This window comes from Haplochromis burtoni, unplaced genomic scaffold (assembly GCF_018398535.1).
Source record: "Haplochromis burtoni strain Fernald_Lab_line unplaced genomic scaffold, NCSU_Asbu1 Contig_61, whole genome shotgun sequence".
Lineage (NCBI taxonomy): Eukaryota > Metazoa > Chordata > Actinopteri > Cichliformes > Cichlidae > Haplochromis > Haplochromis burtoni.
This window is the reverse complement of record NW_024582422.1, coordinates 864,160-879,765: the sequence shown is the minus strand read 5'-3', so window position 1 is coordinate 879,765 and position 15,606 is coordinate 864,160. Positions and strand designations below refer to the sequence as shown.

The following is a 15,606-nucleotide window of genomic DNA, read 5'->3' as shown; positions in this document are numbered from 1 at the left end:
GGGGAGAAAACAAACATACAATAATACACTTCAGAGTCACACTACTAGCAATCGAAGATTTATGTAAATTGGACAAGCTGAACTCATTCTGTACTGTACAGGACCATGGCACGAGATTGATTGACAATCAATGATCTACAGTCAATCAGGACGGAGAACACAATGCGCTGTAAAAAAATAAAATAAAATAAATCATGCAAAATTGCACACAAAAAAAAAAAATCCGCGAAACACCGATTCCGCGAAAGGTGAATCGCGGTATAGCGAGGGACCACTGTATAATATTGCAATTAAATGTTATTTCCCCGCAACTGCTGGTGGCACTGTTTTCGTGTTTGGAAACTGTAGTAAGAGTCGGAGAAGAAGAAGAAGAAGAAGAGTGCCATCGCGGAGCTGTTTCCGGTGCTACGTGTAAACAAAGCCTGTTAGCGGCTCCGTTAGCGGCTTCGTGAGGACGGACCAGCGGAAATCAGAATCCGCGGATTCGGTTACGAGAAAGTGGGTGATGGAGTGAGCAGAGCCGGCGGGATGTCCATGGAAGACCCGTTCTTCGTCGTCAAAGGGTCAGAACCGCGTCGCTAACACAGAGCTAGCAGCTAACATTAGCCTGCGGACAGGTGATAGCTGATCCATAATCGATCTGATAGTTGGTCTGTTTCCGTCAATAGTGAGACCGACGTGTGTGCCGGAGCAGATTCACGGCAACTAACGTGCTAACGTTAACATAAACGTGTCTTCACAGTTAGTTTATTAGCATGTTAGCCTGTTAGCTTTGTGTGTTTTTTATCAGATTAAAGTTTTAGGAGGTGTTTTAGACCGTCTGTGTGTACCACGACGATGATGATGATGATGATGATGATGATGAGAAAGAGTGAGAGACTCTATTTAGATCAAATTTACCAGCTTCTGTTTGGAGCAGGTGGAATGAAGCTGAAACAGCAACAATTAAAATAATAACATTTGGATAGGCGACAGAGAATTAATGAATGAGTGGGTGAATAATAATAATATTGTTATTAATAGTAATGATGACATTTCCAGATAGGTGTATGTTTAACAGAGAGTCACAGACCTCCTGTATGTTGTGGAGGTGAAGCAGTTTGTGCAGCAGGCGAGATCAGGATGATCCGTGGTGGAGAACACTTTGTGCACTGGCTTCGTTTCCACCGCAGCTTTATAGTGTCTGCAGCCAATCGCAGAACGCTCTCCTGATCACTTTCTATGGTCGCTTGGTGTCTCCAACTTTTATGATGCTCCTCCTCAGTGATCTGTGAGGGGTGTGGTGTGTGTTCTCTCATGATGTTCCCAATGAATCCCAAAGTGAACTGTGTCTCCTTGAACGTATAAACCACCACACAGCAGCAACTGCATCATGTTAACTGAAAGTGACCTCCATGATGATTGTATAATACACTGTGCAAACTTCAGAGGCTTGAGACGTTTTCACCTCTGATCTCAGGTGGGCGAGGCTGGCCTCTCAAGCACCTTAATCACTTGTCACATGAGGGAACACCTGTATCTCCTCCTGATTCACACACAGGACCACAGCTTGTGCTTATATCGCTTCTGATTTCAGCCTGTTTGAACGTTACAGATGAGATGTTTGATTTTATTGATCAGTGATATATAACCTGTTTACAGGTGTAACATTACTTCACCCTAATAGGTTCCTTTCTATAAGTAGCTTTTTCGTTTTGACATAATCAGTTCCTTCACATGTTTTCTTCTTTTTCATATTTTGCATGGAGAAAGGGGGACATGGCAGAGTACAGATAGTGAGCCATGTGATTTTAAAAACATTTTGATTCCTTGGCTCTGTAAAAGAACAACCGGGTGGCTGTGCAGATTTGACTGAAATTGTTGCTGGACATTTAAACACTGATCAGTAAACGATACATAAAGTTGACCCTCCAGTTTTGTATTTATTTAGTTTTCCAGTTACCTTACGTCACATGAAAACACCCTGCAGCAGATAGACCTGGTTCTGTTTCTGGTTTGTGCTATTAAGGTTCCTCTGAAGCTCAACTTCACCTGTTTGTTTTTTTGTTTTTGTTTTGTTTTTTTAGCGAGGTGCAGAAAGCAGTCAACGCTGCTCAGAGCCTCCATCATAGATGGAGCGAACTGATGGTGGAGGGAGGCGGAGCCTCCAAGGAGGAGATAGACTGGACGACCAATGAGCTGAGGAACAGCCTGCGCTCCATCGAGTGGGACCTAGAGGACCTTGACGAGACAATCAATATCCTTCAAATGTGAAGCCAGCAGAAACACGCACAGGTGTATATACAGGCGTACTGGAAAGGTGAATACAGTTTTATGATTAGAGCATCTGATATTGGCTGATTCGTTCAGCTGTGGAAAAAGAAAGAATGAAGAAGAAGAGGAGATGTGTATCACCTTAAAACCCTGGACAGTGAAGACAGTTTTGTTTGTAAATCCTCACATAGACCTGGTGCACAAGGTGAGATGGAGCAATTTGATTGGTTCATAAATGGTTAGAGTCTGTTTGATGACAATTTAATGAAGAAGAGGAGGGTTAACAGACTCCTCCCCTCCCACTGCATCTGAAGCTGCTGATTGACACCCGTTTCCTCGTACATGCTGAGAGCAGATCAATCAATTAGTAATCATTAATTACATATTTACAAACACTGAAATTGGCTCCAATCAATCACTGATTGTGAAGACAGAGTAAGTGATCGTGTTGAATTTATTAGAACAGGTCCCTCTTCTATGGAACCAGCTTCAAGTTTGGATTCAGGAGACAGACACTATTTCTACTTTTAAGATTAGGGTTAGGCTTCAAACTTTTCTTTTTGCTTCTCTGGCTCTGTTCCACAGCATGGTTCTGTCTTCATCCCCTCGTCCCTAACTGATCTCTCAGAAGGCCACCCCTCACTGAGCATGGTTCTGCTGGAGGTTTCCTTCTGTTAAAAGGAAGAAACCTCCACCTTTCTACTGTCGCCAAGTGCGTGCACATAGGTCGTCTGATTGTTGGGTTTTTTTCAGTTTTCTCGGGCCTTTACCTAACCTAACACTATAAAGCAACTGTTGTTGTGATTTTTCGTCATTAACTTCAGCTAATATATTAAAATGTGTTTCTTATTTTGTTAAATATGCTCTCTGAGCTGAACTAGGTTTTACTTTCATCTTTAGCATGCATTAGGGGGCTACATGCCACCCCTGAGTTGAGGTCACGTCACCAACATTGTCATTATGTAACATGTTTTATATGAAAATAAGATAATTCTTCTTAACGGTAAGTTTACGTATTGTCGAGTCGAACCCAAAGAAGTTCAACCTGGATGCTGCCGAGCTGTCTAAGAGGAAGGCCTTCATCAACAGCATGCGGGTTGCCGTCAAGGTAACTTTATTGACAACAGGAGATCAATGGCTCAGACAGAAGGACCCAGTCATATTCTAATAATTTACAAGGTAGATCGTTCAGGTGATTGATTACCTGAGATGTCCAGAATTGATCGATTTGATTTGCTGCTGTGTTTGTTTTGCAGGAAATGAAAGCTCAGATGTCGATTCCACCTGCTGCTTCTGACCGAAAGAACAAACAGGTAACTGTCACACCTGCCTACGGGTGATCCATTACCCGAGACTGCAGAACCTTCAGGGCACCACAAGATCTCAGTTGGATCCTCTTGGGGTCCTCCTGTAATACCCGGTCTTGGTGCACGTGTAACTGTTGTTGTGACCTTCAGGCTCTGCTGGGTGAACGTGGTGCTCAGGGCCCCATATGGCAGCCTGGTGCAGATAAGTACAGCCGACTGGACCACCAGCTACAGAACGCTAACTCTCAGATCATCGAGGAACAGCAGGTCCAGCAGCAGGTACAAGAACACCTGAGAAACCTAAACAAGTTTTCCACCTTTACAATGCCGCTAAAGTGTTTCCTGTCTCTGATAGCTGATTGCGGAGCAGCAGGATGAGCAGCTGGAACTTGTGTCGGGAACCATCGGAGTCCTGAAGAACATGTCGGAGCGAATCGGCATGGAGCTGGATGAGCAGGCCGTGTAAGAACCGAGTGTAGTAAGAGGGGTGGGTGGGAACGTCATGTGACTACAAAATGTCAGAGTGGTAAAGGTGATTCGGTAAACTAAAGTTCCTGTGATCCCCAGGTCGGTGCTTTCTCAAAGGCATTATGTTTGTTTTTGTTGTTGTGTTTTTTATGTGACGATTAAATGTCACTTCCTGTTCTTGCTCCTCACCATAGCGGCTCATTGTCTGCTCTTTTGTATATGAAAAAGCATCAGACAGCTTTTAGTTTCTGATATAGTAATTTCCAAATAAAATTTAATTGAACTGGAACTTTATTTGGCCTGTAATAAGCAAAGAGGTGAGGGGGGAGTGGAGGCACCTGTCAGAGACTTACTGATGTCCTTCCTGCAGGATGTTGGATGACTTTGGCCATGAGATGGACAACACTCAGTCCAAACTGGACAACGTGATGAAGAAGCTCGCCAAGGTGTCCCACATGACCAGCGGTAATCTGCCCAGCAACACATGAAACATGATATGAGTTAACTCAGAGGGGTGGGCAGGGTTTTAGATGTTCAGAGCTGATGAATCAGAAATGATCAATTAGGGCAGGAAATTTTGTAGCTTTAAGCTGATTTGGATTTATTGATTATGATGATGGAATTATTGATCTTGCTGTAGTTCCTCCCTCTGCGGATTGAACTGAGCTGGAGTCAGTTACCTGTATTGATGAGGTGCACTCACCTGTACTCATCTTATTAACTCTGTGTGTTTGCAGATCGTCGTCAGTGGTGTGCCATCGGCGTGCTGCTTACCATCCTCTTCATCATCATTCTCCTTTTCTTTATACTCTGATCAATGCCTCCACCTATCGACATGAAATCTTAATCCCGTTTGCTGGACTCCATTTATACTCTACTGAACATTCTTTGGACTGTGCTGAACTTTATTTAGACTCTAATGGACTCTTCCTGCTGATCGGGAGTGAACAGCACTTTTGGTTCCTTGAGTGTTTAACTGTTAGAACCACCTCAGAGGTCAAAGGTCATGTTTGGTGTGGTTTTGATTGGTTGTTCTTTTTATTTAAAACTGAAAATAACAAGTTTCACTCGAGTTTAATGTGGACTTATTCTGCTCCTTTGCACAGTAGCTTTGCGTGAGTCACAGCTCAAAGTAATCCTTCTTTTATTTGATACTAGGCCTTGGTGCAGCCTCTCAATTTATCCTCCAACACTTCAAGACAGTCTTATTGGCTGCCCCTCATAAACAGAAGGTATGAACAGCAGGTGGGTGGGGCTTCTATCCTCTCTCTGTGGCATCTTCCAGATTCAAGAATAGAAAAAATGTTGAGAGCAGTCTGAGCTCTTGGCTCAGAGAGAAAACTATATCCTCCTGAGAAACAAGGAAAAAGGAATCTTTTTGTGATTTCCTTCTTTTTGGAGCTAAAAGAGGCCACCCAGACACATGAGATCTCAATGGAAAGCCCAGGATGTCCTCTATTTAGTACGTCAGGACTTAGTAGGGTAGAACAAATAATTCAAAACATATAGACCAAAAACAAATGTACATTAGAGAGGAAATGATGAATAGGCTGGTTCTCAGGAGGGTATGCACTGTGACCTAATTATTAGAAACTTTAATACAAACATCCGTCGCAGGAGCAGGAGACACATGACAGGAAGTGAGGAGAGCAGGTCCACTTTAAAGACACTTTTATCCAGTTGTGTTGAGTACTAATTTTAATTTAATGTCAGAGTTTAACTCACATTTAGTTCAGTTCAAACTGGTTTAGTTCAGTTTGAACTTCATGGCAGTACTTTACAGCTAAAGTAGAAACACTAAAATTCCTGTTTTGTTTTTTGACTGAAACCGTTTTATTTTGTTGTCTTTTTTATTTCTGTTTCCTGTATTTATCACATGTGCAGCATATTGAGTGACTTATTGACCTGTGGATGACTTCCTGTGGCTCCTTTAGTGTACTATTCTGAAGGCTGGTGAGCAAGTTAGTTAAAACATGAAAATGGATGACGGCAGCAACAGCCAGTCACATTGTCCTAGATATCGGGTTTATGGTACGGCGTGACGGTGGCAATTCTCCAGGGGCCGCTAAAATGTTTCCTGAATAAATGATCTCAGTGTTCTGATGTCTGACTGAAATGCAAAACAAACTGAAATAAAGATTGTGACAAACCTAAAATTTCACCTGCTTTTACACTAAAGATTAACCAGACTGCTCATGTTTCCGCAAAACTTTATTCCTCACACTAAACAAGAATAAATAATGAGTGTCCGAATGGAGAAAGCTGTTACAGATCAGTGATTGATAAAAGTATTATCTGGTGACCGATGGTATGATATGTCTCGAGCTTTTTTTTTTTTTATTCAATAAAGAAAAGAAAAGAAAACAGACTTTGACCATTTGATTAAGGTACATTTTAATCCAGTCTGACTGATTTCAATTATTGACCAATGAGTTTTTCACTTTGAATAATTTTCTTTTGGCAGGTTCCAGCTTGTTTTTAAACAATATTTTTCTTTTTCTTTAGCAAAACAAACACAGACAAAATAAAAAACCAAGCTACTTCATGAAAAAAAAAAATCAATAATATTATTAATATAATAATAAAATAAAATTGAAAAAACAAAAAAACAGTATCAGCTCAGAGGACAAATACTGCATGGCATTAAACAAATATTCACACCAGCAAGTCAAAGTGATTTAACAGGAAACAAGAAGCTTCTCATCATGAGAAAGTGTAAGACATAGACTGCAGTTTTGCTTTAACTCTGTTACTGCCATAAACAGGTGAGTCAGGTTCAGTGTTGGCAACTGGTTCTTCAGTCAGGCAGTGTGGTTGTCACTCTGAACGTGTCCTCTGGTGTCGAAGGACCCGAATGGTGACAGACTGGTTCTTGATCAGGAGGTTTGTCACCTGGTCCAGACTGAGGCAGGCCACCTTCTCCTCGTTGACTTCCAGGATCTCATCTCCAATAGCCAGCAGGCCAGCATACAGCTTCCCAGTGCTGCTGTTCATGTCTTCTATATACACACCTGTAATGTACATCAAACTGTTAGTAGTTTGTTGCTCTATAAAAAAAAAAGCCCTCATAAAGCTAGAACGTCTTACTATTTATCACTGATTGAAGAAAAAAAGAACAAGGTTTCTCTTCAGCACTGTAGCCAGGCTGACAAGAAGTCAGAGCACTGTTGAGCCAACCATTCCTTTAACATTAACTAGTAATGACTTCATGAACTTCTTCACAAATAAAATGTTAACTATTGCAAAACAAAATTATTCATAACATACACAGCTACTTTCAATACTGTTGATATTTATTTAGAGTTTTTATTTTTATTTTTCTAACTTTATTTCAATAATTACTTCCTCCAAATGATCAGCATGTCTTTAGACCCCATTCCTACAAGACTGCTCAAAGCTGGCAGTAGTTAAACCGTTACTTAGAAAGTCATCACTTGACCCAGCTGTCTTAGTTAAATATAAGTCAATCTCCAACCTTCATTTCACCTAAATTGTTTTTGAAAGAGTAGTTGCCAAACAGCCAAATGATTATCTGCAGAGGAATCTTTTATTTCAAGAGTTTCAGTCAGGTTTCAGAGTTCCTCACAGTACAGAGACAGCTTTAGTGGAGGTTATAAATGATCTTCTTATGGCCTCTGGTGTTGTATGTTATTCATCCTTGACCTTGGACTCACATATACACTCAACAAAAATATAAACGCAACACCTTTGTTACTGCTCCCATTCCCCATGGGATGGACGTAGAGACCTAAAATTCATTCCAGATACACAATATAACCATCCCTCCCAAACAGTGGTCACAAATCAGTCCAAATGTGTGGTAGTGGGCACATCTGCTATATTGAGATAATCCATCCCACCTCACAGGTGTGCCACATCAGGATGCTGATCTGACATCATGAGTAGTGCACAGGTGTACCTCAGACTGCCCACAACAAAAGGCCACCCTGGAATGTGCAGTTTTGTCTCACAGCAAAATGCCACAGATGCCACAAGCAATGAGGGAGCGTGCAATTGGCATGCTGACAGCAGGAATGTCAACCAGATCTGTCGCCCGTGCATTGAATGTTCATTTCTCAACCATAAGCCGTCTCCACAGGCGTTTCAGAGAATATGGCAGCACATCCAACCGGCCTCACAACCGCAGACCTCGTGTAACCACACCAGCCCAGGACCTCCACATCCAGCAGGTTCACCTCCAAGATCGTCTGAGACCAGCCACCCAGACAGCTGCTGGAACAATTGGTTTGCACAACCAAACAATTTCTGCACAAACTGTCAGAAACCGTCTCAGGGACGCTCAACTGCATGCCCGTCGTCCTCATCGGGGTCTTGACCTGACTCCAGCTCGTCGCCGTAACAGACTTGTGTGGGCAAATGCTCACATTCGATGGCGTCTGGCACGTTGGAGAGGTGTGCGCTTCACGGATGAATCATGGTTCACATTGTTCAGGGCAGATGGCAGCTGAGAATGTCCCAGTTCTTGCATGGCCAGCATACTCACCGGACATGTCACCCATTGAGCATGTTCGGGATGTGCTTGACCGGCGTATACGACAGCGTGTACCAGTTCCCACGAATATCCAACAACCTCGCACAGCCATTGAAGTGGAGTGGACCAACATTCCACAGGCCACAATTGACAATCTGATAGACTCCATGCGACGATGTGTTGCACTGCATGAGGCAAATGGTGGTCACACCAGATACTGACCGGTTCTGGGTCCCCAGACCCCCAATAGCGCAAAAAACTGCACATTCCAGGGTGGCCTTTTGTTGTGGGCAGTCTGAGGTACACCTGTGCACTACTCATGATGTCAGATCAGCATCCTGATGTGGCACACCTGTGAGGTGGGATGGATTATCTCAATATAGCAGATGTGCCCACTACCACACATTTGGACTGATTTGTGACCACTGTTTGGGAGGGATGGTTATATTGTGTATCTGGAATGAATTTTAGGTCTCTACGTCCATCCCATGGGGAATGGGAGCAGTAACAAAGGTGTTGCTGTTTATATTTTTGTTGAGTGTAAAATTGATCTCCCATTCCTGTTTCTTCCATTTAAGGAACATTTTTAAATTGCAAGCTATAGTTGCCTCCTCTGAAATGAAGAAAATTGTTCATGCATTTGTATCATCACACTTAGATTATTGAAATGCTCTCTTTATGGGCATGGACAAATTATCTCTGTTATGCCTCCAAGCAATAATGAATGCTGCAGCCAGACTCCTGAAACACTCTGGGATGCCAGCTCACATTACCTGCATTTTATTTTCTTTACATTGGGTCCCAGTTGACTTTAGAATTCATTTTAAAATTCTCACACTTACATGGAAAGAATTATTAACCCCTCTATAAAAATGTAGTTTTTTTCTTTATTTAAACAGTGTAAGGAATGTTTAACACAGGTCTTCCAAACATTGTAGTTTTATTTGTGATGCTTACATACACTCAATCTGTTACATTTTTTGACCTATAGTTTTCGGCATAGTTTTTGTCGATAACTGTTTTTTTCCTGACAATACAACATGGTAATTAATTAAAAACTGATGCACAAGGACAAAAACTATGATGAAATGTATTTATACTTTTGAAAAAAATAAATAAAAATGAGATCCAATCAGAACAAATTAAATTGTGTGGAAAGGCGGGACAAATGTGGCAGTGATCCAATCCTTGTGCAGTTGTTTAATGCAGTGTCATTTTCCTGGACTACATCCAGGAAACTTCAAGCTGCATGGTGCAAGGAACAGCTGTGACTGGCTGATCAGGCAGTGATGTGCTTTGTGATCTATTGGTGGTGCCGCACGCTCATTTCATTGTGGGAACTGTCATTTTCTACATTACTGTCACTGTTCCACAGCAGGACAATAAAGTCCCCAGATAGAATCTCCCTGACCCCAGCATATTAGTGAGTCGATATATTTAGTAATGTGAGTAGTATTTAAGATGATATCAGTAGTATCAGTGGGGCGATCGTGGCTCAAGAGTTGGGAGTTCGCCTTGTAATCGAAAGGTTGCCGGTTCGACAGTCTCGGTCGTTGTGTCCTTGGGCAAGACACTTCACCTACTGCCTACTGGTGTTGGCCAGAAAGTCTGATGGCGTGATATGGCAGCCTCGCTTCTGTCAGTCTGCCCCAGGGCAGCTGTGGCTACAACTGTAGCTTGCCTCCACCAGTGTGTGAATGTGTGTGTGAATGGGTGGATGACTGGGTGTGTAAAGCGCTTTGGGGTCCCTAGGGGGACTAGTAAAAGCGCTATACAAATACAGGCCATTTACCATTTAGTAAGGTGAAAAATACTTATATATTTCAAGTATTAGGAGAAGTGTCGGTAGAGTTAGTACCAGTGTCACGTCGTCCTCTTCCTCTGCTGATGATGAAGCCAAACGTCTGACCCACTGGTCGCTTAAGCTCCAATAAAAATGTCCCATCAGGGCAAATCTGAAGAATCCGCCCAACAGAGCAAACTGAAGAGGGACAACTGATGTCTTTGACGCCAAGACTACCAGGTAAGAACCTGAGAGACAAACAGGTGGGTAGGCTGTGATGGGCTGGTCTGAGTATCAGGGTAGAAAAGAGAAGTGTGTGTCTTACTGTTCAGCAGCTGGTTTATAGTTCGCAGAACGATCTTTCTTCTTCTTCAGCTCCAAAGATGACTTTCATTCGACTCGAACAAGTAGGGTACTTCTTCTGATTGACAACAGCACACTAGTCTGGTGTTACAATACATGTACGTCTGTTCGAAGCCATATAATATATATATATATATATATATATAATATATATATATATATATATATTATATATATATATATATATAATAATATATATATATTAATATAATATATATATATATATATTATATATATATAGATAGATAGATAGATAGATAGATAGATAGATAGATAGATAATTCATGTTCTCACCACACTGAGCGACTCAACAGATAAAGTTTTCTTCACCAGGCTGGAGGAGTTCCTGGAAATTGAGGAGGTGGAGTCAGTGAGGGAGGGGTGGGTTCGCTCATGGGTCCGTGAGCAGAGGCGGTCGAGGCTGCTGGTTCGAGTCCTGCTCAGTGTGACGGTGGAGAAAAAACGTCGCAGAGAAAGACGGGAGGAATCTTCTCTGCTGCTTAAACTGCAACACAGATCAATGAGATCAGTCACATGACACCTCACCTGGAACCACCTGAGATCACAGCTGGATTTAAACAGTGTATTGATCTTTCTGAGTTAACTTCAGTAATTGCTTCCTCTAAATCATCAACGTGTCTTTTAGACCCCATTCCTACAAGACTGTTGAAAGAAGTCCTGCCATTAATTAATGCTTCAATCTTTAATATGATCAATCTATCTCTAATAATCGGCTGTAGTTAACCCTTGTATGGTGTTCGGGTCTGTGAGACCCGTGTTCAGTTTTTTTCAAAAGAAAAATTAAACAATTAATTATTTTTTCACGTGTAAATGTGTTGTGTCTTTCCACTCACTCCACTTGATTATAACTGATTTATTTATAACATTTTATATAAAAGAAAAACGAGAAGCACATTAATTCATAAATGTGATCTAACAAAGGTAAAGGGAAAAAATTAACCATGTTTGCTGTTCATATGTCTTGTAATTGGGATGAAGTAAACATCTGTTGAGTAATTTAACATAAAATTGTTTGATAGTGTTAATTTGGAAAGCCAAAACTCTAGCGGGTCCACCAGACCCATGAACACTGGCTGAGTAACAAAAATACGAACACCACACAAGGGTTAAACCATTACTGGCCTCTGACCCTTGACAGTGGACTCATCTCTGTACTTGTCCTGCTGAACCTCAGTGCAGTGTTCAATACTGTTGTGACCATAATTCCTATTATGATGATTAGAACATGCTGTAGGTATTACAGGTACTGCGCTGCAGTGGGTTTGTATCATATCTGTCTAATAGACTCCAATTTGTTCATGTAAATGGAGAGTCCTCTTTACACACTAAGGTTAATTGTGGAGGTCCACACATTTACATTATACATTATAGACCTCTCTGCATTGAATCATACTTGTTATTAATCTCTGGCTCTCTTCCACAGCATGTCTTTTATCCTGTCTTGCTGCTCTCACTCCAACCAGTCGCGGCAGATGGCCCCTCCCTCTGCTGGGGTTTCTTCCTGTTAAAAGGGAGTTTTTCCTTCCCGCTGTCGCCAAAGTGCCTGCTCATTTGGGGTCATATGATTGTTGGGTTTTTCTCTGTATGTAATCTACATTACAATATCCGCCTTGAGGCAACTGTTGTGATTTGGTGATGAATAAATAAAATTGAGTTGAATTGAATAGCGGGGATGAGCATGTGATCAAAACACAATTAAACCAAATAAGCGATCAGTTAGGCTGCTGCAACTAAACTCATGAAACACATGAATCCAGGTGTGATGCTCATCTCCTTGACCAGCTGTCAATGAAATCACACAAACTCACTGTGGAGGAAGTGAAACGTCAAGTTGGTGGAGCTCTGCTCTCATTGGCTCTGAGGTGGGCGGGGGATGACTCTCAGCTGTAAACAAATTAGAAATCTAGAGGTTAAGGTGTGTTTAGAGGCGCATGTGATATCATGTGCAGCTCTGCAGTGAACTCTGGAGGCCAAACAAACTGCTCACAGATTAAATAAAATGATTTATGGTAGCCTCATGTTTATGTTTAGAGGTACAACAGAAGGTACAAGGAAGTTCAAGATATCCAGGCTTTTGCTGTGTTAGCTGGCTCAACAAAACCTAAAATCCCAGTCAGAGATGATGGGTGTCAGCATACTGGTTATCAACTTTCTCTGTTAAACTGGGCTTCAGGCTCTGAGTGCGCTCACATAAAAATGGGCATTTCATATGTCTTGTGACTCTTCCTCTGCACTAAATAATATCTGTGAGTCCTGCCAGTCCAGTTAGAGCCATTATAAGAAGATGATGATCATAAAAATAGAGATAAAAATCTGTAAGGAACATAAAATTCTAATATAAATAATCTGAGAGACGAACGGTGCAGTAGCTGTTTAATCTGGTGATTTGTGGCACAGAGTGGTAAAATTAAGATCTGAATCGCAGTGAATCCATGTAAAACATTAACATACAAGCTTCCTGTCCCACAGGGTGATTACGAAGATGTGGAAATCAGATCAGCGTGAATTAATGTAAATTGTTGAACAGTTATGCTTGGTGTGTTTTCTGTGTTTGCAGCAGTGTGAAAGAGACTAAGCAGCAGATCATAATCAAGCAGAACAACATTTAGACATTTTCTGCAACAGCACACGAACACAGGAATGTTCGGTCTGAGCTGCCGCAGCTTCATCGACTGCACATAAAGCTGCACATAAAAGAATCAAAGGAAATTCTTCAGCTGATTTTAAACTCAAACTCTGAACATCACCTGATCCTGACTAGGCGATGCCTTCAGCACCAGTTACTGTGGTGATTTAGCAGGTAAATTTCTTAGCTCAACACAAAGTGTGTAGGCAAATGTTTTTCAGGAGATAAGTTCTCACCTGTTGTGTCTGCGCTCCTCTCTGAGGAGGATGAGGAGTTCTTCATCATGTTGTTCAGATCTTCCTCCACCTCACGCCCTCTCCTCTCCCTAGGCTCAGGCCCCAATTGATGCTCTCTGTGCAGTTTGGGCGGGTGGGTAGTACACAGCCCCATTGAGTGAGGGGCATAGGGGTTGGTTGGCAGGCCAGCGTAGGGCATGGCTTGATGAAAAGTCACCTGGGCTCCATTTAGCTCCACTGATTGCCGTCTCACCTGTGTGTAAGCCCCATCCTTTTCCACACTGGTGACAGAGCCGATGTAGGTCTCTCTGATTGGTTCAGTCCGCAGGTTAAGGTGCTGTCTGTTTAGGCTCCCCCTCTTTTCAGTTCCAGGTGAGTGTTGCCAGAGATTGACTCCGCATCTTATTCCTCTCTCACAGGTGTGATTCTGACCTGCTCTGCTCACCACTGTTCGCCCCCTTGGCTGCTTGCCGACCGCGTGCCCTGCCTCCGCCGTGCCATTGATGTACAGGTTCAAGTCTGGTTTGGACATCACCACACCAACTCCGCAGTTCCCCGTCTGTCTCTTCTGCCGCTGTCGCTCCAGGTAACGAGATTCCGCCTCCTTTTCTGTCTCATCCTCAAACCGCAGACGACGAGTCGGAGATGCTGCTGGCCGCTGCCTGGCCGACGCGGTGTTGGGTTTGCTGCTGGATGAGCCTCCTGAGAGAGGAGCCACACCCCCTGACTGCACCTGATCACATTGCCTCAACCCCAGGCTGAAATAGTGAGACATGTAAAAACTGATTCTTAATGGTTTTAGAGAGAAGGTTAAAAATAAAACTGTAATCTACAAAATCAGATTTGTCAGTGAAGCCTTTATTTAGTATTTATCGATTTTTTTTTGTTTCATCATAAAACAATCTTTTTTTGCCTTATTTTTTTAAAAATAATTTATTATTTTTGTGAAGAAAAATATATTTTAAAAATAACTTCTTTAGTGTTTTGATTTCAGTGTTTGTTTAACCCATTTCTAGTTTTCCCCATTATCTGGTAAAACAAGATTCAGGTGTTTGTCACTAAAGGTAACAGTGACCAGTCAGCTGCTCTGCAGTTAATTTAATCACCAAGTCATAATGATGTAATTAAGAGCACAGAACTAAAGAACAGCTTCTTCATAAAACTGTTTGAGCTTCGTTAGTCAACGTGTGTGTGTGTGTGTGTGTGTGTGTGTATATATTACTCACGGCGTGTGTGTTACTTATGGTGTGTGTGTGTGTGATTGTGTGTGTTACTCACGGCATGTATGCATGTGTGTATTACTCACAGTGTGTGTGTGTCAGGGGTCAGCAGGCTGTGGTCTCCTCTCAGAGGAAAACAACGACGCTTCATACAAACTCCGTCCTCACACTGCTGCTGCCGCGGCAACCGGTCAACCACAAAGAGGCTGAACGCATACACACACGAGGAGGGGTGAAGGGCGAGGATGACATCAGGTGCTCTGATTGGTCAGAGGGACAGAGGAAGGAGGATTACCAGGAGCAGCTGGTCAGGATTAATTAAGCTGACGAGCCCACAGACTGTTTACATCAGCACAGTGTGTTTGACCCACTCTGTGGGGACATTTCTGCTTTTTCAGACTTTTGGCCCTCATTATTTTCCAGCAGGACAGTAGAGAAGGTTTTGTGCTTTAACAAAAATTAGTTTCCTTCATGTTGTCCTGAAACATGTACAGGTGTGCTGTTCCACCTGTTCTCATGTAATGATCAAGTAATAATCGTGTACTTGTAGCACTGATAGTACTTTTTTATACTTTTAGTTCCTGAGTGTTCGTTTGTGAAATGTTGTCAGCCGTCAATACACCTGAGCAGGTAGGGTAGACTGCTGACAGCTGATGTAAATTCACAGTTTTCGGGTTATCTCTACCAGCATGACACACAGCAGAGTCATAACTCTGCAAGAGGCAGGGTTTTTGGTTATCATGGTAACTTCAGGTTTAACTCTATGGTTTCAGGGCTACTAGGGATGCCACCACCTGTTACCAAGAATTGTCGTATATAGTTTTAAAACACACACAC

General features: G+C 42.2%; 2 protein-coding genes and 1 long non-coding RNA gene across 3 annotated transcripts; 1 reads left to right on the top strand and 2 right to left on the bottom strand.

Moving 5' to 3' along the window:
- Positions 1-339: 339 nt before the first annotated feature.
- stx6 (syntaxin 6) lies at positions 340-6,184 on the top strand. Its single transcript, XM_005922971.3, has 8 exons — positions 340-563; positions 2,067-2,236; positions 3,267-3,361; positions 3,510-3,566; positions 3,711-3,839; positions 3,916-4,022; positions 4,399-4,493; positions 4,766-6,184. Exons 1-8 carry the CDS (start codon positions 529-531, stop codon positions 4,840-4,842), a joined length of 765 nt encoding a protein of 254 aa, XP_005923033.1. The 5' UTR covers positions 340-528; the 3' UTR covers positions 4,843-6,184.
- Positions 6,185-6,469: 285 nt separating this feature from the next.
- LOC121814570 lies at positions 6,470-10,712 on the bottom strand. The gene is made up of 3 exons (XR_006054441.1): positions 10,629-10,712; positions 10,379-10,551; positions 6,470-7,039 (listed from the first exon to the last, which is right to left on the bottom strand). It is a non-coding gene; the product is annotated as an uncharacterized LOC121814570 (long non-coding RNA).
- A 236-nt stretch (positions 10,713-10,948) lies between these two features.
- Positions 10,949-15,153, bottom strand: LOC102306591. The gene is made up of 5 exons (XM_042221164.1): positions 15,137-15,153; positions 14,856-15,029; positions 13,550-14,307; positions 12,496-12,571; positions 10,949-11,171 (listed from the first exon to the last, which is right to left on the bottom strand). Exons 1-5 carry the CDS (start codon positions 15,151-15,153, stop codon positions 10,949-10,951), a joined length of 1,248 nt encoding a protein of 415 aa, XP_042077098.1.
- Positions 15,154-15,606: the final 453 nt, after the last annotated feature.